Source organism: Augochlora pura, chromosome 9 (genome assembly GCF_028453695.1).
Source record: "Augochlora pura isolate Apur16 chromosome 9, APUR_v2.2.1, whole genome shotgun sequence".
NCBI lineage: Eukaryota > Metazoa > Arthropoda > Insecta > Hymenoptera > Halictidae > Augochlora > Augochlora pura.
The window spans coordinates 4,511,140-4,536,325 of NC_135780.1; the positions used below are offsets into that span (position 1 = coordinate 4,511,140).

At 37.9% G+C, this 25,186-nt stretch overlaps 1 protein-coding gene across 6 annotated transcripts in view; it reads left to right on the forward strand.

The window, feature by feature from the left end:
* Window positions 1-24,543, forward strand: part of Ptp10d (Protein tyrosine phosphatase 10D) — a 53,841-nt gene extending 29,298 nt beyond the window's left edge. Inside the window, exons 2-20 of one of the 6 annotated variants that reach the window (XM_078189897.1) lie at window positions 2,607-2,853; window positions 3,731-4,006; window positions 4,562-4,768; window positions 5,262-5,615; window positions 7,894-8,066; window positions 8,760-9,123; window positions 9,619-9,888; window positions 11,455-11,757; window positions 12,758-13,036; window positions 15,141-15,550; window positions 15,666-16,043; window positions 16,887-17,079; window positions 17,455-17,469; window positions 17,772-17,940; window positions 18,017-18,269; window positions 18,512-18,769; window positions 19,304-19,688; window positions 22,022-22,111; window positions 23,299-24,543. In XM_078189897.1, the coding sequence (XP_078046023.1) occupies window positions 2,607-2,853; window positions 3,731-4,006; window positions 4,562-4,768; window positions 5,262-5,615; window positions 7,894-8,066; window positions 8,760-9,123; window positions 9,619-9,888; window positions 11,455-11,757; window positions 12,758-13,036; window positions 15,141-15,550; window positions 15,666-16,043; window positions 16,887-17,079; window positions 17,455-17,469; window positions 17,772-17,940; window positions 18,017-18,269; window positions 18,512-18,769; window positions 19,304-19,688; window positions 22,022-22,083 (4,596 nt within the window). In that variant the 3' untranslated portion in view covers window positions 22,084-22,111; window positions 23,299-24,543. Of the gene's footprint in view, window positions 1-2,606; window positions 2,854-3,730; window positions 4,007-4,561; window positions 4,769-5,261; window positions 5,616-7,893; window positions 8,067-8,759; window positions 9,124-9,618; window positions 9,889-11,454; window positions 11,758-12,757; window positions 13,037-15,140; window positions 15,551-15,665; window positions 16,044-16,886; window positions 17,080-17,454; window positions 17,470-17,771; window positions 17,941-18,016; window positions 18,270-18,511; window positions 18,770-19,303; window positions 21,181-22,021; window positions 22,112-23,298 lie in introns of those variants that run through there. The other 5 variants (XM_078189899.1, XM_078189898.1, XM_078189900.1 and 2 more) reach the window with 5 other exon arrangements.
* Window positions 24,544-25,186: the final 643 nt, after the last annotated feature.

Here is a 25,186-nt window from a genome sequence, read left to right on the forward strand (position 1 = left end):
TTCTATCCACTGATTTATATAGTCTATGCTCATTAGACTATACATTATATAAAAGAAATTCGTTTGTTCTAAATTTATTATTATTAAATCGAAACTTTATAGGCATAATGGTATATATAGTATAAGGCGAGCTTTCATTTCTAAGATAAAAGTATTTCCGTGCAAGACAGATTCTCATACGTACTATATTGAAACATTTTACAAGAAAAGATCTCAAGCCACAACATACAAAAGACTGCCGCCGCGGGATACTAGAACGAGAAATTCTTTACATAATGCTGGGGCTACGGTGTCTACGTTACGAAAGAAGACATCTGAAACGTGCTCGCCAGTCATAATGGCTGTCCACTCCACTCGCGCGCGCTCCAGCACTGAAGAAACAGAAGTGGGATGGACAGCTATTAAACGTAGAAGTGTGCTCGAGCGTCTTGTTTCGCCTAAAGAGAGAAAGAGAAAGAGAGAGAGAGAGAGAGAGAGACCGTAGTCACTTTTGTAGCCCGGGCCGACAGTTTCAATGTTAAACACCGTCGTAGGTGCGAAAACCACGGCGATAATGGGAAAAGTGTTCGCGGCCGCTCCTTGTGAGTCACTCTATATAGTACACGGGCGCGCAAAAGGGAACGGGCGCGGGCGAGTTCCTACTTCTGCGGAAGGGCGGCGACGAAGGGAACGAAGGGATCGATATGCACCTCAGCGTCGCGACCGGATGTCGGAAGAGCAGAGTGCGCGGGGCGGGGCGCGGGGTCAACGGGAAATCTTTCGAAATGGAAAAACTTGGGGAGATTGTCGCGCGTTAAGACGCGCGACGAGGACGAGGAGGGGGGGAACGGCGGGGAACGGGGCGACGTTCCCGCAATCAGAAGGGATTCAACGAGCCACGAAATTGGAATTAGAGCAGCTTGGAGGCGCATTCATAGACCGGGCAGGCTAAATGATAAGGCACCGTGAAAATCGGATAAGTGCTCCCGCCGTCAACCATGGGGCGGACTTCGTAACTTGATCACGTCCATTATCCTCCGACACCGTCGCACTAATGCGAATTAATTTGCGTCGCGATATACTTCGGTACGTGCGCGTTATCGATGAAACACCGACGTTAATGGGACGCTTGTTTAAGACAAGTTGACAGAATAACTGAATAACTGTAAGAATGCATAGGTTCGATAAGTTTCTCCTACATTCGCTTCCACGGTTTCTAATTTTTAAAAAAGTGCCCTTTGATCCGTTCTATGGCGCTATTAGTCTCCTGAGTGCTGTTTTAATGTCTTATGTACCAATCTAAAAATTATGTAAATGTTCTTTGTATCTTTGGTTAACATCATATGTTAGTACCTTACGACAGCAGAATAATCGAAAAGTAACAGAAACTACCAAAATTAAAACTACCAAATGCAATAAATAAAAAAGGAAAAATATTAGTTTTAAGCATAGGAAAAGTTTTAAATGTTCCATTCTGTATATGTCGCATTTATGGGCCAGGAAAATTGCTTCATATTTCCTGTTGAAATGGCTTCGAGTGCAAAGGGTTAAATGACTGACCTACAGTTATCAGAACGACAAGTCCGAATTTAATTTTGACTTTCCGTCATTTTTCTATGAATGAGTCCTCACAATCGCAACGGTTATCCTAAAATAAACGTATGAAGTCATATTTAGTGGGTTTACTGTTAAGGAAATGGGAAATACCGTTCACGTCATTGATTCATCCATTAGGCGTATTCCATAAGGCACGCGTACAATACGATAATGATTTGCAAATAAAATGACTAAGTAAGACGATAAACCTGCGCTCTCAGTTTATTGTCCACATATAGAGGCGAGATGTAGGCAAGAAGCGGTAAAATTCAGATTGTTTTTGATATGTCCAAAGCGATCCGTTGTATTACTGCTGGATAACGGCATTATAGATTTGCGGCGCGCCTCTTTCCCACGTCCGTCTCGCCGCTTCCGGCATACCGTGCACATACCAGCAATGGTACTTCATCAGTATTTAGCGCTATAAATATCATCGGCCGTGATATTGTCGTGCGACGATATTCAAATGCGATAGAAAAATTGCATTCCTTCGTTTGACCTTTATTGGAAGGAACAATCTGCGAAATGGGTACAGTTGAAATTATACCCTCTAATGTCGCTCGACAGTACCTGTACTATAGCCAGTACTCGTTTCTGAAATGTGATTAACAGTTCAGGTTACTTTATTTATTTTTAATAAATATTGTATTCATTACAAGACTTTCTATCCGCGTGTACAGCCTCAAAATTAACTCACCGCATATATATTATATTTTATTTTTATTTCACATTTTTACCGATCCAATAGTAGAAATAGTTATGCGATAATTTACCACCAAAAGTATTGTTGGTGAACTATCAAATAGTTCACTCTAATTTGAAGATATTTTTAGGCTGTTTATTTCTTCATAATTAACATATACTAATTTTAAGTAATAAATAAAAGAGAGCGACAAAGAATTGTCGCAGTATTTTAGAAAAACTGTGCACGGTATGAATGAGCAACGAACGATTTGAAATAATCGACATTCAACGGGTGATCGGCATAAGCGAGCAGGAATTCTAACCGAGTTATTTTTATTTTTGTTCAGGTAACGTATTCGGCCGATCTCGCAATTGAGATACCAGGGAACTTGAGCCAAGGAGGCTCTTGGTATCGTTTAGATTACAGCCCCGCTGTTGGTTATCCACCTCCTAACACCACCATAGCCGCCACCGACATAGGCGATGTTATCAAGTTCAAAGACGGTCTTCCCGGGACCAGATACGAATTTTGGTTGTATTATAGTAATAGCACTCTCCATGATTGGCGAACATGGACAGCCTCTATCACGACAGGTAAATACGTGTACATACGTACATAGACTCCCATCTAAATGACTACTAAATACAGCTTCTTCGCTTACAAGTAATGCAACAAATATTTCTTACGCGATTTTAATACAATTGGTCGACAATTGCTCAACGAAAAGGTGTTTCATGCCAAGATCGTAGCTTTTTAAGTTTTCAAAATCAGACACGTGTTTTTACATAATACATAATTAGGCTGCTTATAAGTGTTACCTGCATAAATTGAGTAGTTCACACTACGGTCGTAAACTTTTCAATTAAAGTCTGATTACGCTGGATTTTTATCAATTTTGTATATAATATTCATATTTATAATTGGCAATTATAACATTTAGCAACATTGCCTGTCGCGTGATGAATAAATAGATTGACGTTGACATCGAAATGCATTCAGTGCTGTTAACGATAAAGGCCTTGAAATTGTTCCAAGAACTTAGATTATTCAATACTTGTTTAATACTTATTTATTCTCATACTTCGGCAGTGTTTAAATCCGGAACCTGTAGTTTAAACTATAAGAAAACTAAGAGAGTACTTTTATCACACTTCCCATAATTATCTTTAAATATATCCGGTATGAATTATTTGAGAAGAAGTTGTTTTTAAAATTAAATCATGAGATTCAGTAACTCATAATTCAGATTTCATAATTCAAGCAGACATTTCAATTAATTAGAAAAATTTCAGATTAAATATAGTTTATTAAAAATTATTTTATTAGATTCCGAAATAAGTTTTACATTATCAAATTTCATTATATTTAAAACAATCGTTAAAAGTATAAATGTTTTACGAGTCACAAGATTCGAAAAAATTATTTAATTCTTTTAATAGCGCATTGTATAATTGATGCTTGATTTTGCAGCACCGGATCCACCGTCGAATCTGACTGTCTCCGTGCGAAACGGCAAGACTGCTGTGGTTTATTGGTCGCCGCCAGCCCAGGGCAATTATTCCGGCCTCCGGTTGAGGGTGCAAAGTTTGAGCGACACCGGAAATCCAAAAACGAGCGTGATCCCCGCGGACGCAGTCTCCTATGTGCTCCGCGATCTCATTCCTGGGGCGACGTACTCTCTTCAGCTTTTCACCGTGTTAGACACCAAAGAAAGCGTGGCTTACACTAGTAGAAATTTTACCACGAGTGAGTACAGTGTCGATTCTACGTCGTTTACAATACTCGAGTAGAAATAATTCAGATTAATATATAATAAAGTAGATAATAGTTCACGTGATTTCTTTCGTCAACTGTTCTAAATAAGAAGTAAAATATCGTCAATTTTTAAGAAGAAAAAGACAATAATCTTTACAAGGAAAATTCGAAAAGTATTTAATTAATTAAAGCGTTACTAGAATGTTAATATTTATCTTAGGGGGTGGCGTTGGAATTCTTTCGTGTCCGAAACATTTCAGTCAAATTCAGTTTGTTCAAATATATTGCGATGAAAATGAATTTTCAAAATTGGTTAAAAAATATAGTCACACATATTTGACTGACACAGCGCTCGACGTATTAAAGAAATTATGTTACAACATTTGTGTTTAATATTACCATTCAACAAGATATGTTTGACAGAATTATGTCTCGAATTTTTCTTCATTTACACATGTATATGTATAGAAAAAGTATAAAGTAATGAAATAGTATAAGAATTAATTAAGAAACGTTTCATCCTTCTTTTTATGTTAACTCTGCCAGAACCCAACACACCTGGGAAGTTTATCGTATGGTTCAGAAATGAGACGACGTTGTTGGTCCTTTGGCAGCCGCCCTATCCTGCAGGGATTTACACCCACTACAAAGTTAGCATAGATCCTGCTGATGCCATAGAATCTGTTCTTTATGTGGAGAAGGAGGGGGAGCCACCTGGGCCAGCACAGGCGGCCTTCAAAGGACTTGTGCCCGGTAAAGAATTTAAATAAATCATGCTTGTTGCGCAACGAAGATTTCATTTTCAAGGAAAAGCACGAATTAAACGTTTGACAATAATTTTACGATTTTAAAAAGTTTCATTAAGCTCTAAACATATTTTTGAAAAGACATGGTTTTGTAATTTTGAAAAACGATATATATTATTTTCGAAAGAATAGTTAAAAATACCTGCGAAAACATTTACTGTTGTTGATTTGTTTCATTTCATGCAATATAGAATATGGCATACAATTTAATTAAAATTTTTATACACAATTACAATCATTATAATTAATTCACTAAGAGCTTAGTTTCCTTTATATATATATTTCAATAATTTTTCCAAACTGCATTTCAGATGATTTACGAATTACAGATATTCTGTTTGGTATAGTTTTGCATTACTCGATTTGTTTAGCGATCGTTATAACGTTACGTTAAATAGTTCAACATCGATCTAATCATTTTCACTGTTCGACCATTACAGGTAGAGCCTACAATATTTCCGTGCAAACGGTATCGGAGGACGAGACTTCGGCCCCGACGACGGCCCAATATCGGACGGTGCCGTTGCGTCCTTTGAACGTCACCTTCGATAAATCTTCAATAACGTCCACGTCTTTCCGCGTCTTTTGGAATCCTCCCGAAGGGATCTCTGAATTCGATAAGTATCAAATTTCGTTAGGGGGCAACCGGAGGCTTGCGCCGGTCACCAGAAACCGGGACGACGAAAGTAAATGGGAATTCAAGGATCTGGAACCGGGGAAAACTTATCAGGTCGTCGTGAAAACGGTGTCGGGCAAGGTTACTAGCTGGCCAGCTAGCGGAGATGTAACTTTAAGTGAGTGTAATCCAAAGCTCAGCTTTAAATTGGTATAGTTTATAGGTACGGCTCTATAGCATTTCTTATTTTCAAAGTACATTTTTTATTTAAAGCACAGCTGTGAAATATCTTGGTTTCAACTACCTTCAATTATACTTTTATCGCTTTTAAATAGTTTCAACTTTGAATTGTTGTAGCGTAAAGTACAGCTGTAAATGATCTTCGTTGAAACGTCTACTTTGAAATCAAACGTATTGTTTTAAAAAGAATCTCTACCATAACACGATACGATTTTTAAGTTGTATATTAACGTTCATTTATCATTAATATTTACTTATTATTGTTATTAATATTTACTTTGTAAACATTCATAATAAAATTTGATTTTTCAATAAAAGCAATTTTCTCAATTTTAAAGCAATAAACGAAGATCAGAAGTAAGATTTATTTACAGTTTGAATATTGAAATGCTATGCAATTTTCGATAATTTAAATATTTTTATTTTAGTTAGAAAATTTTACAACATTGATAATTACGAATTGCAATAATTGTAGTATCAAGTACAATGACAATAATTCTATCATACTTGTTTAATTGAATATTAACCACGAATTTAATACAATTAATTACCACGTTAAACGTATTTGTAACTGTATAATTATTGTTAATGTTGCTTGTCGCAATCGTTTGTTTCACGTAAAGCCATTCAATGATCGTATGGTGTGAGTGTGGTATGAGAACGAGAAGCGAACAACGAGCGGCAACGGAAAAGCGTTGCCACCGTAAACACATGCTGTTGCGAAGTAATTTATCATTCCCGTTCCTGGTTTTTGTTAACCAAAGATTGCTTAAGTTTAGTTCTTGTTTTTCTTATTCCGCTTACTGTGTATATGCAAATGAAAAGTTTAAATAAAGAAACAGTCATACGATTATAACCTAACCTCTAACAATTATTATACGGAGTCGTTCGATGCCGAACAGTTCACTTTTATACCCTGATAACAGGAATTTTTATTATATTAAAATATGCTCTAGCCTGTATGCAATTAGGGGGCGGGTTTAAGTCATCATTTTTCTAATTTCGAAATCGTTTGAGAGTTACAAGACCTCAAATTTCACAGTTTTTCCTGATTGTTACGAAAACTGCTTTTACATCCGAATTTATATCTCTGAAACAATTAAAAACATAGCGTTGCAATTTTTCCGGTAATCTTGAAGGAAATTCTTTATATTGTTTATGTACCGCGAGAAGAATTTTAATAAACCACTCACGGTCGGTGAGATTTTTCTGAAAATAATTACACTTGTGAGTATCAACTTGCGTTAGTTTCAATAACTTTACCAGCAATCCAATAATAAATATATACGTCATATTAAACAATAGAATTATAGTACAATTTACTATCACATGTAGATTGTTTAGTAGAATATAAAAATGTACTTTGTATCTTAACAATTATATATTATAAATTACACTATTCGGCTGACTTGGAAACTCGTCAATTATGTTTTGAGGCTTCGTTCAAATAGCATGAGATAGCTTCGGTACGGTTAACTGACTGCCATAGTGGAACGCGGGCGATCCGTTTACTTGAATCGGATCATGCCGCGACCTTCGCTACTCTTCTCCGATTACAGTTTTAGAGCGTCCGCGAATTAAACCATTGAAATCGAACGAGGTAGAAGTACTCGCAGAAGACGAGCATATTTATTTTACATTTCTAAAAACACGACCGCCGGTCAAAGAGTTGTAAAGCGAAAATATTTTTACTTTTTGTTTGCTGAAAAAATATTTGTTTCAATAGAAACGAATTTGTTCAGATACACACATGACCACCGAGATTACTAAAAAACTTCGGCCTTGTATCTTTAATAATTTCAGAGATACAAATTCAAATCAGTTTTCGTCAAATTTAATAAAATCTGGAAACTTTGAGGGTTCGTCGCTTTTAAATAATTTCGAAATTAGAAGAACGATGACTCAAACCCCGCCCTAATTGCATGTGGACTACATTGTATTTAAATGTCGTGAAGATTCTTGAAATCGAGGTACAAAAGTCTTTTTGACATGGATATTTAAAGTCCATGAACACTTTACACATTCTTCTGAAATTTTATAACTGTATATCACATTTTCCTTATTTATACTTATGTTTACCGTACTAAATATGATTATGAGTAATTTATGTTACAGTTACCGTTGTCGAAACTACCTTTAATATATACGTTATTTAATCATACGTTACTGAATTAATGTCTCAATTTAATTACGATTTTCTTCGTTAATGTTATCAGAGCCGCTGCCGGTGCGCCAATTACGCACCGTCATCGACGAGAAGACTGGAATGGTGGAGGTTTCTTGGCTTCCCGACAACTCCAGCAGTCAGGATAACTACAAGCTGCAGTATCACGAGGTGGAGACAGCGATAGGCGGCGACAGCAATACCCTAACTACCGATAAAACAAAAGTAATTCGTTCAACGTTCAATTTTCCATCGAATATAGAATGTTTACACGCGCTTCAGTTTTTCTGACCCGTGTCGCGCTAGAACGATCGAACCGAGTCCTAACTAAACGGTGACTTTCTACTGGTAATTCCACGTGTGTCATCCGCGGCCGCAGTTATCGCAAGTGGCTGTAATTACTCTGCTTTGGACCATAAACGCTATTAGAGAGAGCCGTGAACACGATTCTGCAATCGTTCCATTGGCTCGTCGATCGCTTCCCATTTTTTATCTTTACAAGCTCGTCACTTTCTCTTTCGATATTCTTTGACTTAACCGAAGTCGGTCCACTGTTAATTAGTTCGACTGCATTGCGAAGTTATTGATAGAATTGTATGAATTTGTAAAATAGCGATTCTGTAAGAAAATGTTTTAGATTTTCTTTTAAATGGCGAAAATGGAACGATTTTTATTAGCTAAAGTGATTGATTAATATCATTGTGATTATTAGAGTATTTTTGTCACATTTGATCGATAGTATTAAAAGGAAGAAATATTTTTATATTCCAAAGAAATTCTAATTGACCATTGTCATTTCATTCGTTCGCTAAATATTTAAAAAATCTATTTACATTGGTTTTATGAATGTGTAAAACATTACTATATAAAAAAGTCAATTGAGCATAGCAAATGTTAACTTCCATAACATTGTTCCAGGTTACGTTGGAGGCTCTGCTACCTGGCCGGAATTACTCGATAATCGTGCAGGCGATTAGCAATAAAATCGAGTCGAACGAAACCGTTTTGTATCAAGTCACGCGACCGTCCAGCCCGATCATCGAGGATCTGAAACCGATCGAGAAGGGGCTGAACATCTCGTGGAAAAGCGACGTCAATTCGCGACAGGAGAAATTCGAGGTGACGCATAACAGAAACGACACCGGAGAAAGTGCGACGACATTGACCACGGAGTCCCACATTGTTCTGGAGGACCTCTATCCGGGCGCTGCCTACGAAGTTAAAGTGTTCGCCATTAGTCACACCCTGAGAAGCGAACCGCACGACTACTTTCAAGCTGTTTGTAAGCAACTTATACGTTCAACGTTATTAAATTGAGGATGTCAATATTTCATAGTTTTGAACCACAATATCATCAACATAAGAAGTTAACATAACTTCCTTCTCAATTTATTTAGTCTCTTTTCCCTGAATTATCAGTTTATCAATTGTCAATTTCGATAAAGCAAACGAATTCTAAGATATGCAATTTTATCTTATTAATATTATTGAAAGAAGGAAGAAGAAATTTTATTTTGCAGAAAATTCTATTATACAATCTATTAATTATAGATTTCAGTATATTCTTCTTTATAACGAATGTATTCTTTTCTTCAACTTATTATCTTATTGTCAAATGTACTAAAGGTATTGTGTAGTCCAATTTTATTTGTGATACACTTGAAACTTGTAATTTTTAAGTAACATTGTCTCCAAGTATTTCGAAGCTTCCGTTCTCTAAGTATCTTTAAGACTCTTATCTATGGTAAATTGTTAAATCAACTCTGTTTGGTTTTAGTGCCGAAACCGCCGAAAAATCTGAGTTTCGAAAGGGTAACGAGCCACACGGTCGTAGTGCAATGGGAAGCGCCGACGAACTCGTTGTTCACCGAATTCTCGATTCGTTATCGAACCGAGGACGATCCGAGATGGGTCAAGTTGCCCAGCGTCCGAGAAACGGAAGCGGAAGTGGCGGACATGACGCCCGGGGAGAAATACACGATACAAGTGAACACCGTCAGTTACGGTGTCGAAAGTCTTTATCCGCTGCAATTGAACCACACAGTTCGTAAGTAAAAGAAACCGAGCGATCGCGTAAATCATTTACACGAGAAACTCTATCGTTGCAGAGAAGCGGAGCTGAAAAAACGCCGAGCAAAACGAATCACGTGTCCTCCTTCGTGTAGATTTTCATCGCGGCGATTGCCTATAATCAATTCACCATTATTAACACCGTTCCGTCGTTTTAAATTTCTGTTTGTAAAACGGAGGGCTGCGACTGGTCGAAAAGTATTTGTACGCTCAGCGTAATCAATTTATTTATGAAAATGGCACATTTCACAGAATTTAGATTCTTTAGTGCGACACTGTACACGAAGGCAATATGCTCGATTAGAAACGTTGATTATAACACACACAAAGGACTCGTGACTACACAAATATTGCCGAGAATTATTTATAAAATAAGAATATAGCGAAGCATACTCTTTTATTTTTCATTGACTTTCATAGCAAACGGTTGCAAAAGATGTTTTATTTTTTTACGCAGTTCGTTTGTCACCAATATATCTATGCGTTTCATGTTGTTCTCCTTGTTAACAAGAAACTGCACTTACCCTTTAGACGAATGTTACAAATAACGTGCACATGCAAGATGTAAATATGAATGTCAGAGTTTTAAACAACCAATGGCAAGCCATGATTAATTTTAGAATTATGCGAGCAATTTTGTCCCGCCGGCACTACAATGTTCTTAGAAACATAACGAACACTATATAACGATACTATAGCGTATCGACGTCTTTTAAATAGAAATAATTTTGGAAACATTCGAACAAACGATTTGCAGTTTTGTAAGATGTCAGGAGAATTAGTTTACAAGATTGAATTTTGAATGGTCGCGGTCTTTGCGAAAATTTCTTAGCACACGATGCAATAAACTAATTCTTCTACTATTCTTCAAAAATTCAAGTTGTTCGGAGAAGTTATTTCATTTTAAACGACGTTTTCCATTGACAAGATAATGTCTACTTACTCTTCGTTCGAAATATGAATACCGAGTATGAATTGCACCTAATATTCAATACACAGGGTGTCAAATTTGAAGCGGATCGCGCGTTTATTTCCTATCTACAGGACGTTTCAAAAAATCTTTTCAATAAAACTCGCTTATAATAACAAGTCTCACATTAACGTATATCACGTTTCATAATGAATTCATTGACCTAACTGTCCGTACACATAATCCATAAATAACCATGGATGAGTTTCACGCACTAATATTTTAGTTCAATGAACTCGTTGTACAACAGGATATACTTTAGTGTGCAAAACGTATATTTAAAATTATTTATAAATTTCAATGTATATATAAATTTGTTGTTAAATGCAGAAAATCCGTAGACAAGTCATCAAGTTTAATTTAAAAAAAATACCAAGTTTCATTCGAAGCATTTTTTTCATTGATCTATAATTTAGGAAACAATATGGCGGTTCGCTTCGAGAAAGGCGCCCCGTGTCTAGAACTCCTCCATTTTCTATTTTAGAACTTTCGACCTCTGAACACCGCATATTTCTCGCATTGTACGCGGAAACGAGCGCCGCGTGATTTCTGATTGTTCGCGATTCGTTGCAGGCCCGAACCCGGTGATGAACATCACACCGATCGTCGACTCGACGAACGTGACGCTGGAGTGGCCGCGACCGGAGGGCAGGATCGAGACGTACGCGATAAGGTGGTGGCCGTTCGACAATCCCGAGGACGTCCGTTCGAAGAACGTCTCGGAGAGCAACGACGTCTCCGGCGCGCTTTTCGACGAGAACGCCGTGCAGAGGGTCCTCGTAGGCGATCTGATGCCGGGCGTTCAATACTCCTTCACGATCTACACGCTGTCCTACGGCCTGGTCAGCGACGTCACCAATCTGACCACCAGGACAAGTACGTTCGCACAATAAATCGTCCCGAAACGTTCGTATACCATGTTGCAACCGCCACGTTTAACCGTACGCCTGGCCACGATGAGTGCTAACACACGCTAAAAGTTTGAGACATCATTGTTTTTCTCTTTTCGTTACTAATAGTGTGTTTAGTGTGCCATTGTTCAATCTCTTACACACAAACTAATTCGATCCTGGCTCGTGAAACTGTGACAGCCGATAGATAGAGCATCGACAAAATTCTTGAACGCGTTCAGTCGAATCCAAACGAATTATGTATGGTCTATTAGGTGAAACGATTCAGACCTGTTCAACCGATAAGTCTTTTCATTCGTAGAGATTGACGAGATGTTATAGCCTATTTGGCAGATGCTATTGAACCGTGTCATATACATATATGTACTACCGTTCTATTTTTATTTTCATTCCATTATCAAGCTAGCTGACATACGAGAAGAACTCTGTTTCAAGGCCCGCGCGTCGTTGCCAATCTTTTGAATCTGTCTGTGATGCTTTATAATTATATTTGGAATAAATGTAACTAGATGAATCAAAATTAAATTCTATTTTTTTCTGTCCGTCAAATAAAATCATTCGATGCGTTTGCTACAGTCATTTGTTGCGAAAATACATTTGTTTCAAAAATATCATAGACATAATCATTAAATTCATGATCGCTATGTTATGCTTCACGATTTTATACAAGTTGAGGGTTATTGTTACTATGCTTGACTTTGGTAGCAACAGTGTCAAACTAGAATAGAGAAGCAAAGCGAGAAGAAATAGAAAAAAATAAAAGTAGAAGCAATCATTTTTCATAAGTGTGCGAATGTTTTGGTTCGTGGTACGCTAACCGCGTTGGTGAACTTTGTTGATGATCTCGGGGAGATTCCGCGAGGTGGGCTTTATAGTTAGGGAGAGGAGCGCGGTATAAAAGGAAGGGTTTACTTAACGAAAACGATCAGAAACGCACGCAAACAAACAAGGTCTCTGAAATCCAGTGCCGCTAATCCAATCGGAAGTCGTTGTGGTGGTCGATCGAGATCAGCCGGACTCCTTGACCTTGAGGTACACACCGACACCTATCCAGACCTCGATTTTCGATCTCTATCGATTCCGGATTAGCGACGAGAACAACACGACGAAAGAGCGACTGGTCGACGACACCGACACTAAGGTGACCTTCAACGGCCTAACACCTGGTAAACTCTACAACGTGACGGTTTGGACGGTCAGCGATAACGTGGAGAGCAGACCTCTGCTTAGGCAGGACAGACTTTGTGAGTATATCGCGCCCAGAAGAAGAACAACCTGACGGCGATCAACGTGATTCGACATTTAGGATCGGGTCAAACTGTCACAACTTGATCGTAATAATTCCTTCATTGTAATGATTTCTTTATATCATTAACGATGATTATAGACTTTATGGTTGTCTGTTTCTTTTTCGCGGCACTAGGTAAAGGTTGCGTAAGACTAGAACTACCGTGCCCTAAACGTGACTAAAATATTATATATATATATATATATATACATACTGGTATTGTATAATATTGTATATTGGTTTATAAGAATTTATTTATTCTTGGTATGGTTTCTGTTATAAATTTTATGCTTGAATAGAAAGATTTATCAAAAGATCATTTATACGAATGTTTTTATATTCTAGAAAATATAAAAGACAAAGTCATCGTCTTATTGCTTATTTTTTTTAAATATTGTTACAGTATAATAAACATAGCGTTTCAATTTTTCTAATCAAACTTTTCTATTGGAATTCTAAATTGGAGTTGAAAAAATAAAAATTATATTCTTTTGTCTTTTTTGTTGGGTAAATATTAAAAAGAATTTTTACTAATTTATTGCTATATAAACTAAAGAATTTCCAAAGAATTATTACCATTAAGTTGTTACTGTTGAATCCAGTACTGTACAAACATACATTATGGTTCGAAAATGACTGACAGCATTTTATCTGGCGAAAGTTACGAATTTCTTTATGAACTATATGTTCGTTAAGAAAGATAACACGTAATTGTAATCATAGTCGTTAAAAAAAAATGCAACAAATTTTATTTTTCGTATTTCAAATTCTGAGACATTATTTGTGCTACTTTATTTCAAAAATGAAGAAATCAACATATTTTTTATTTTTATAGGTAGTAAATAGTCAATTGTATATTATATTAGAGTCTGTTACATTTAAGATTAATTTAAAAATTCGTTAGTATTAAAATTAATTCCTTTTCTTTGAAAAATCACAAGATTCATGGATTAGTTTCAGACTTATTACAACAATACTTACTTCAATTAAAAATCAATTCTATCTATTTAATATAAAAGCGACGTATGCACATCTATTTAAATATTAATTCAACTGTTGCACCTGATAAAAATGGAATTTTCTAATTCACAGAGATGCACAAAAATGCCCTATATTTTCGAACTTTAATGTATAAAATGTAGATACCTTTTTTATTCTGTAAATACAACATATTTTAATACACAAGGCACCGCCACGAATAAGTATCACATTAATTTCACGTAATTGAAATTTTGGGATTTATGTTTTATGCAGTAATCTCTCAGAAGTTTTCAATTTACAATCACCTTTCATGCATCTGAATTATTAACAAGTACCGTTCCTTATATTTCTTAAGAAAATCGCGCGGGTTATATCATTCTCGTCCCAATTAAGACTGCCTTTTAAAAGCATCGCGATAGAAGCGCGTCTGAAACATATCCCGTTCGCCTCGCGAGTAACAACAAAAACACGATGTTAAATAGCAGTTAATCGGCTGATTAGCCACGCCCCTAAATAGTCCGCGACCGTGCGACGCGCATTATAGAAAATGCCGCGGCTCGTTCGTCGCCGGGTACGTCTTGCCGTTCGTCTTTGATCGCATTCGCGTGACTAGATCCACGATAACGAAAAAAAAGAAACGAAAAGAGTTATCCGATTGGAAACCGTTCTTGCTCTTGAAGGAATACTGCATAGAACCAGCACGAACTGCGTGACTCACTTAACTTGTATCTGCGACACAAAATTCAGTGTGTTTTGATGAAAAAACCGTACGTGTTTTAAAACATTCACCGCGCAATCTGATACTATATTGCGGCTTCTATCGATCCTTGTCCAAGCGTACAATCGAGACTGTACGTCTACCCGTGAAATTCCACTTTAGTACGTGTGGTATTTCATCGAACGATGATTGCAGCTTGTAGTGTACAATATTACCTATGGTGATGTAATTAACACAAATGAACGAGAAAGTCGAGGAAAGTAATGCGTCGAGAAGAAATATCGGATATACGATACTGTTAATCGATTCTATAGAAAAATAAAGCTACGCGATAGATGCTAAAGCTGGGGCTCGGTTGCAGATCCTGAACCGATTACGTCGATCCAGGCGATCAACATCAACGACACCAGGATCACGTTGACGTGGGACATACCGCGCGGACAATACGACGGGTTCGAGGTCCAGTACATAAACACGGACGGGAACTACATCCAGAACATCACCTCTGTGAACCTGATCACGATCTCCGATCTGAAACCCCACAGAAACTATACTTTCACGTTGATAGTTCGTTCCGGCACAGCGTCCTCTAATCTCAGGGTCTCTAATCCGTTGAGCGCGAGCTTCACCACCAGCGAGTCCTATCCAGGCAGGGTGGAGAAGTTCCATCCCACGGACATCCAGCCGAGCGACATCAGCTTCGAATGGTCCTTGCCGAGCCAAGAGCAAAATGGCATCATCCGAAAGTACACTATCACCTACGGACTGGAAGTAAGTCCGACCGGATGCTATCAACTGTTTTACTAAACATTGACGATTTTTTGGTGATACCGATCGCTTCAACCAAACCGATTCGTTTATTTAATCGACGTCCCGTCGTTTCCAGGGTTCGGCGCACACTCAGATGCAGGACTTCCGGCCGAACGAGTACCGCGGCGTCATCAAGTCCCTGATCCCGGGGAAAACGTACACCTTTCGCATCCAAGCTCAAACGAAAATCGGTTTCGGTCCCGAGGCGGTCTGGAAACAGAAAATGCCGATCTTGGCACCGCCGAAGCCGCCGACGCAGGTCGTGCCGACGGAGGTCTGCCGAAGCAGTATGACGATCCAAATCCGCTTCAGGAAAAACTACTTCAGCGAGCAGAACGGCGCGGTTACGTCGTACACGATCATCGTGGCCGAGGATGACAGCAAAAACGCGTCCGGCTTGGAAATGCCTAGTTGGAGGGACGTCCAGGCATATAGTATCTGGCCGCCGTACCAGGTGAGACTCCTCGTAGAATTCGCATCGAGGTCCCGGAAAAATGTTCACAGATGTTTCCGGGACGGTTACCGCGAATCTTTCAATCTTCGTCGATCAGGCTCAAAATCGGTCACGAGTTATGCGTCATCCGGCAGTATCGCAATAGAAATGTGAAATAATTAATGCAGCGATTACGCCGAGTGACTCGTTAACTTGCTAGATCACGGGCGGAGAGAACAGCGAAGAAACGCATGCATTCGAGACAGCGCATTAGCAAATAGTTAAGTGACGCGACGCTCTAGGACGCAACAGTTGGTCGCGGAACGCGCTTGATACGACACAGACGCTGCCAGGCAGTTTGCGTACGAGCCGAGTCAACAAAAAATCGAGAGCAACCGTCGAATTATTGTTATTATGAAATTAGAGTAGCGTTAGAATCGGCGTTCTAATATTTGCTAATGGTAATTTCCTCTCGCGTTTTAATAACCTGGGAAACAGGATTTTCAAGCGTTCGCAACACTCGCGACAGTTCTTGATAGAATTCGATTACCTCGACTACGTTCTCGGATTTTCTTTCCGTTTTCCTGAATATGGTCGTTAAGCCGGACCATGAATATCCTGCAGGACGTGGTCGAAAAAGCTGGCAAGTTGTTCACACAGGTATCCGATGGCTTCTTGTTTTCTTTTTGTTGTTGTTACTTTAGAGAACAGGTTTACTCGCGCTTCGTGCGATTAGTTTCCAGCGCCGGTGTATTTTTAATGATTCGAACGCGCCGATTTGCATTCGGATAGTTTTACCTCGGGGAAAAATTGATAAGACGCACCGGGATTCTGATACGTTTCTTCTTGTATTTGTTTGCGCAGGTGATGGAGCCTTACTATCCGTTTAAGAATGGCTCCGTCGAGGACTTCACGATCGGCGGCGAGAACTGCGACAACAAAGTCGGATATTGCAACGGACCGTTGAAGTCCGGCTCGACATATCGAGTGAAAGTGCGCGCGTTTACCGCGCCGGACAAATTCACGGACACGAGTTACAGCTTTCCGATTCAAACAGGTGAGGACAGTCATGTAACGCCGCCGCTAGAGAGTTTGTCCACCCGGAGTCCCGTCGACGAACGATTAACATCTGTTCCGAAAATCTTCGACCGATTTATCGACCGCTTTGGAGAATTGTAAACGTAAATTTAAAGACCGAAAAGATTGTTTGAATTCGATCTACCTTTGAGATACACATTGAAATATAAACTCTTAGCTTCTTTAGCAAAAGAGAAATATTGTATTAACGTAGGAATAATTGGAATATTATTTCATGCATTTTATAACGTGGGTGATAAGAGAATGGTGTATTTTACTCTTCCTTACAATTACGCTGTAACTCATATAAGAATGTTCTCAAATTCGTATTATTCCGTGTACATGTCTGTCCAAGGATTGCTGTTGGCAGGTAAGACACGTGGTTGCCTCTAGACCACGATATTTATGAATATATAGTGTTCATAATATTATAGAATTTTAAGAATATTAAGAATGTAGAGAATAGTATAGAATATTAAGAATGAAAACAAATTAAAATTTGACTCAAGTATATTGCAATCGAGATGGATAATTTCTACTTTTTTATCAATTTCCGCAGTCTAATAACGACGCATATTTTTCACACATAATACCCGCAAGCGCGAGTACTGTGATTTAATTAAATAATATTTATAACATTATATTTATACCTTACTGTGCTTGTTTCCACAGACAAGGATAACACAGCCATAATAGTTGGAGTGATAGTCCCAATAGTATTCCTGTTGACCCTATTGGGTATCGGGCTGCTGGTGAGAAGACGAAGAAGCCAAGGTCGCAAAACGACCGAAACCAGGACAACCGATAATCTCTCCTTACCGGACAGCGTCATCGAGACTAGGTAAATATTAAAAATGTAATCGACGTCAATTAAATTGTTTGGAGAATAATTATTTCGACACTTTTCTTTTAAATAGTCGACCGATCAAAATCGAGGATTTCGCCGAGCATTACCGCACGATGTCCGCGGATTCGGATTTCCGTTTCTCAGAGGAATTCGAAGAATTGAAACACGTTGGAAGGGACCAGCCTTGCACAGCGGCGGATTTACCGTGCAACAGACCAAAGAATCGTTTTACAAACATATTGCCCTATGATCATAGTAGATTTAAGCTCCAGCCTGTGGACGACGAAGAGGGTTCGGACTATATCAACGCTAATTACGTTCCTGTAAGTTTTAGTCGATTTATATTTCGTGCCTTAACCTTTTAAGCATGGCTGGATTTTATATTTTAAATAAAAATAAATAAAGCAAACAGAATTACGATTCCATAGAAAGAACCTATTAATATTTCATACACTCGATACAATAACGAAAGAAAAACTTTCAAGCTTGTTATGGTACAATTTTACTCTCTATAAATATTTCGTAACATTATATTTATTCTAGAAAATCTTATGTTTCGCGACAGGGCCATAATTCTCCAAGGGAGTTCATCGTTACTCAAGGTCCGCTACATTCGACCCGCGACGACTTCTGGAGGATGGTCTGGGAGAGCAATAGCAGAGCGATTGTGATGTTGACGAGGTGTATCGAGAAGGGCAGGGAGAAATGCGATCACTATTGGCCCACGGATACCTTGCCGGTTTATTACGGTGATATTTGCGTCACGATATTAAACGAGACACATTATCCAGACTGGAGTATAACGGAGTTCATGTTGTGCAGAGTAAGTATCGCGAGAAGTGCGAGGACACATATTGCTTTGTGCAATTATTTTATAGAATAAAGTCTTTCAATACAGAGAAAACTATTCTGCAAGTTAATTAATAATATATTTAATGAACAGTGATCTGGAAAGTTTAACATAGTAGAGTCATTAAAATCTTTCTATGTTTCTGTTAATTATAATGACATACCGAATTTAAATGCCAAGTAATTTTTCAACTGGAACACAATGTTCCTTGATTGGATTATAGGTCACAGTATTAATTAAATAAATATGCACAAGTGATGCAACTTACGAACATGAATTTGGAGATGATGAGACATGTAATTAATTATTTTACCGAAGATAATAATGTTGTTCTATTCCAAACAAGAGCATGTAGTTCCCGGCACCGCGTTACCAGCGAGGGCCACGAGGAGGCGGGGCCGCGATTGACTCGCCTGGAAGACAAAGCCACCTCGAAACACCATTCTCTTTGGTGCCCACGATATCTCGTTAACTAGATATAAACGGAGCATTGACGTTTCTGTGCAGGGGGACGTGAACAGGGTGATACAACACTTCCATTTCACGACGTGGCCGGACTTCGGCGTTCCAAGCCCGCCTCAGACGCTGGCCAGATTCGTGCGAGCGTTTCGGGAGAAGGTACGGTCCGACCAAAGGCCGATAGTCGTGCACTGTAGCGCCGGCGTTGGTCGCAGCGGCACGTTCATCACGTTGGACAGAATCCTCCAGCAGATTCTGGTGTCGAAGCACGTCGACATATTCGGGATCGTCTGGGCGATGAGGAAAGAGCGGGTCTGGATGGTCCAAACCGAGCAACAGTACATCTGCATACACCAATGCCTACTGGCGGTCCTGGAGGGCCAAGACATGACCGGACCACCGCGGGAGATTCATGACAATCAGGGATTCGAAGGTCAGTTCCACTTCTCGTCCTTCCTCTCTCAATTGTTTCTGTGCCACTTTGAAACAGCATTGCTGCGGTTCAAGGAGTTAGATATACATCGTTCGACGAACGAGTTGGGACAATAAATCTTTCGCTGTGTAAGCAACCACGTAACTACGGAGATGGTTACGCTCTCATTGTACATTCTAATACTTTATAAACAAAACATAGTAATATAAATAAATTCGTATTGCAAAAGTATCGATGAAAACTTATTTCCTGAGTCTTTTATAAGTGAGCTAAATTTATCGATGCATTCTAGTGTTCGTAAATATTTCAAAATTAAATAATGCGTGTTTAAATAACTGTAGATTTGTGTCATTAAGGTGTGTCTAAAAAGTTTCGTCAAGGAATTTTCAAAGTTGTAATTCATTCCTGAGAATTCAATTCTTCGAATTGTTTTAACTAAAATATGAAGTTTCAGGTCTATAAATCTGCGTTTTTTTTTTTAGAAAAATTTTACAACGAATTCTACATGTATATATATAATAATGTATTTACGCGAATATATTTTTTGAAACGATTATATCTTTCTGTTCAACACTTCTCATTTCGTCTCTGTCAGACGTTTATAAAAGAGAGAACTAATTCGTGTATGGTTAACAGTGGACTAAGCTTGGGCTTAAACTATTTTAAATGTAACACAAAACGACGTTGTTTTTGCAATAAGTATATTATTACATATTTGCTGAGATGCTGAGCAAAAGAAATAACAATCAAATTATAACTTAAAATACTGTCTCGTTTCAATGAAATTTTCTCTAATAAATCAATGTCGTCTTATAATAAATATTTCAGATAGTTTACGCCCGGCGAATTATAGGAGAAAAGACAACTAATTCTTTGTGTAATTTTAAGAACAGTTCCGTTTATTCGAACTTCTTTTACCTCAATGTCATTTCTTTCTCATCAATGTCATTTCTTCTATTCGTATTTGTAACAGTGTTCGTAATAATCTCTCTTCACGTATAAGTGGATTATCGTCTTAAATAAAGTCTTTCATTTGAAATAAAATATACGAACGATTTAATCACGTTTCTTTTGTGTCATTCTCTTTGTTAATCACGTTGTCCAGAAACCGAGAGGCCGTAGTGCATGGAATATATTGGGTGGTACAATATTGTAGATAATTTCAACGAATAGAGAAGATCCATTTGGAAGTGTTTTACGTAATTGTAATAAATTGATATCCTGTTCGTCTACGATCTCGTCAATTATTCTTGCTAAACTAATACCGAGTAGAACCAAGAGTAACGGTTATTCTAATTAAAAAATACGAAACATGTGGTGATGGTGAGGATTAACGCTTGGACAATGGTCACTGTCTCTCTCTCTCTCTGACTTCAATTTCCTCGGTAACAAATGGCTACAGTATTCCTTACCAATAATTGCGACGAATTATTATTATTATTATTATTTCGTCAATGGCGAGACAGAAGAAAACTATGTACAAATAATGATCGTTAATACACTATGTTCAGCAGGATTTAATACCTAAATGTCGATTAGGATCTAGCATAATTTTCGTTGATTTTCGTATAAAAGAAAAGTTAAATAATGCAAAAATTATGAATTATAGAATATTATATGTAGAATTAAGCCGTTGCCAGTAATAGCAACAGGTTCAACTCATAGTCGTAGTTATTATACATGTACAGTAACATGAAAAATGTAATGTTTGTTCGTGGTAAAACAAAAGAGTTTGTTGGAAAATAATCAATTTTTTTATTTTTTTTTTTTAAATAGTATTTTACGTCGCATCAACTACACTTGCGGTTATTAGCGACGACTTTAGTTGGAAGGATTATTGGAAGAGAATACTGTAGACAACTAAATCTATTTATCACTTATGAAAATAACGAAATCGAAAGCGATACCATAGAGAAAAAAAGAGAATTTGATCTTATCGATAGTGTTTGCTCGCTTAAAATTGGTTTTAATTAAACTGCGTGTCGTCGTGCAAATTGCCGATTGTAAAAGTAAAGCAAGAATACAATTCCTGTTAATTTATATATGTATTCGAATATCTTAGAATTCCGCGCTTGCTATAAATGCACAAAGAATCGCAGTTTAGTTACGACAATAGTTTCTTAAAAATCTCTGCACTCAAATCGACAGATTTGAAGGGAAACGGGCAGAATAGTTTCGTCTAAAATCGCCTACAGAATACTGTAAACGGTGCGATACTTTTTTTTTAATTTTCTATTCAATTGCAAAGGTTTCTCTACTAAATTGTTGCACATCCACCCGTGTACACGAAATCACTTCCCTTTTTTGCAACCTTGTGCTCCCTTTGAATCCAGGCAAGAATCGAAGCTCGGTCGAAAACACAAAGAGTCCTGCTGAGGATGAGAAGGAAAGGTGACCTTCGAACTGTGAATCCTGTGGCGATGGTAATTTCTATCCTCGCTTTCTTTTCTCTAACGCATGAAGCATGCAACAACGTCGCGACACACTCGCACCGTTGTTCTGTTATACGCGTGAAAGTGCCAATTTTTTTTTTGCGGTTTTAATTGCGTGATCGTTTTCACATTTCAGTGATCAAATATGTTCGATGAACGAATTTATTTTATGTTTATTGTAAATTCGTTTGGTTGAATTTATGACAATATAGCTTTTGTACCACGACCTGTTAATATATTATTATAAAATTAGTAATTTTGGTGGTGAACGTTCGTTTCGATATGTGCTAATATTTTAAGGATTTAATTGAAGTAATTAGTTAATCAGTTAAATTATACTGACTGATTTGCCTATTGAATATTTATTGATATAATCGTTTAACGTTTCATTTAAAATTAATCTTATACATTTACGAATTATATTTGATATATAATCAAGTTTAATCGAACATCCTGTATTTCCAGAGATAATTATACTATTATACAAATATAAATGCTTCAATTAAGATTCGTTCTTCGACGAATATTTCGTCAATGAAGCTTGTACAAATTTCAAAAGTATTTAGTTTGAAAATTTCGCACAATAACACGTGTTTTGTGTCTGTAACAAGAACAGGTTTCGACCTGCGCTAATTAAAATTACTTCTGTTGTAAAAATTATGGAAATTCTATGTTTATTAACACTGCATAATTACGACACTAACACCGTCTGCTTATTGCCGTTTTAAATAAAGCTTCTCGCCATTACTAACTCCATAATAATAAAACAAATACCTCTTCGTGTTATATTTAAGTCCAAATTCAGGCGATTAATTATTATTCTTATATGATGATAATTAAATCATATAGCATGATCCTAATTTTATGTATATTCTGCTGCGGTTGTGTCGAACTTATGACCAAGTTTAAGTCTGAAAACCAGACGAGACATTTATTTTAATTACGAACTACGTTATAATATGTTTAATTTTTGGCAAGAAAACAAATTCGGGAATTATATAACTATCTATAAGTTTTGCTGCATATTCTTTTACGAAAACCGTAGATCCAATAGAAAAATGCAATAAATTTGGTTCACGATCGAAAAGTTGGTCAGAGTGAGTACACCTAAACCACGGTAGAGTATACATTTGAATTTTCCACTGATGTTCTAAACGGTTCGATCTATGTCTTTGCAGATGATGAAGGAATAGCGGAGTCGGGCATGTGATCTTCGAGTCTCTCGTTGTGTTCAGGGATCAACGACGACAAAGACCTTTAAGCGAGGTGCTTTTGGTAACGATGGCGAGAGACAGCGATAATAGTATTACAGTGATATTACGAATGATAACTCGGACGAGAGACGTGGAATCATTCGTGGAAGTGTTCGATCTCGAACGAGCGAAACGTTGTTGGAACCAACCCCCGCGCGTCCAAGTGATAACGCACACAGTTTTTAATTTCGTGAAAGTTCGAGGCCGGAGTGACGAGGAAATGATAGCCTAAGCGAAACGGAGGCGAGGAAAGTGAACGAATTACTCGTTGCAACGTCTCGTATAATCATCGGAAACAGTGTTCAACGGATGATACAGTTCTTGACAATAATTATTTATTTCTCTCGAACGGTTCGCCGCGAGAACGTCACGGCCGAATCCCGAAGGAAAAAAACGATCGTCGTTCTACCGGACGGAACTCTCTCTCTCTCTGCATAGATCTCGGTTTCCTATACCGAGCAATGTCGGAAAGTCAAAGAGCAGCGAGAAGGTTTATTCCTATCTTTTTCTACGATAGCTAGATTCAATTGAACGATCTGATCGTGCGCGACAGAAACGTTTTTTAAGGACAAATTTCCCCGAGAAGCCGAGCGACGAGACGAGATGAAATCGAACAAAACCCGATGAACAATGATCAAATTTTTGCATATAAAAAAGGGAGAAGAGGAAGAAAGAGAAAATAAAGAAGTCACGATCAAAAATGAAGAACTGTTTACCTTGACGGACGCCAACGATGAATTTCGTATCAATTTTTTTATTTTATTTTAACGGTTATTTACATATCGAGGAGACGCGGACGACGTTTTCGAACGAAGGTGGCGGAGCGCGAACGAGAAGGGCCCTTCTCGCGTGCAAATGGTTCGTCGCCGTTTTTGTAAATACGAATCGACCATTTTCAGCGAATTTAGACGGCTTCGAATGCGTCGAACGAATCGGTGAACGCGTCGATTTCAATTGTTTCCACGATCGAAGCTCGCGTTCAGGCGTCCATCGTGATATAGATAACTGAAAGTTGCATATCTTAAGGAATGTAACAGTGGGTTGCCACGGTACGATCGAGAGAATTCGGCACGCGACGAAGCAACGCAACGATAACTATGGAATCAACGGTCGTCGCGAAACAGCGTCGTGAAATCATGGCGCGAGATACTTTTTTATAAAACATTCAGACGTCAATTTTTACGTCAACGATTAGGATCCTGTTTATTGCAGATTGTTTTTCAATCGAACAATACGGTAAAATTCGATGGCAAAATTTGGATGATGTGTCACCATAACATACTCATTTTGCATATTCCCACGTGACAACTAGATCGTGGATATTTATGCAAAATAATTGCAAGTCAATCGTATGTGGGAATATATTGAATTTAACCCTTTGCGCTCGAAGCCATTTTAACTGTAATTTTAAAATAACTTTTCTGACATATAGCATTTCTATATGATATATTTTATGCATATGAAATTGAATCTTGTAACTCGTGCAACAACAGTTACACTTTTAATAATTCTTGAAATCTAATTTCTCTTAAATCTAATTTAATATAAAAATTATATCGAAACGTGCTGTAACAATTTTAGTGGTTAAGATAATTAAATTAAATTAGTTATCGTTGCGAATCGAATCGTCGTCGCAAGTGGCAACCATCCGTCCAAGGGCTGTAGTAGACACTTCATTTAATAAGACATTACCTAGGATGAGGAAAAGGAGAAAAAAGAGAGAGAAGGAAGAAGAGAGTGACGGAAGGGATTCCGTCGAACCCTCCCTTTTCACGATAGGAGAATCATGAACAGTGGGAACAAGAAACTCGCA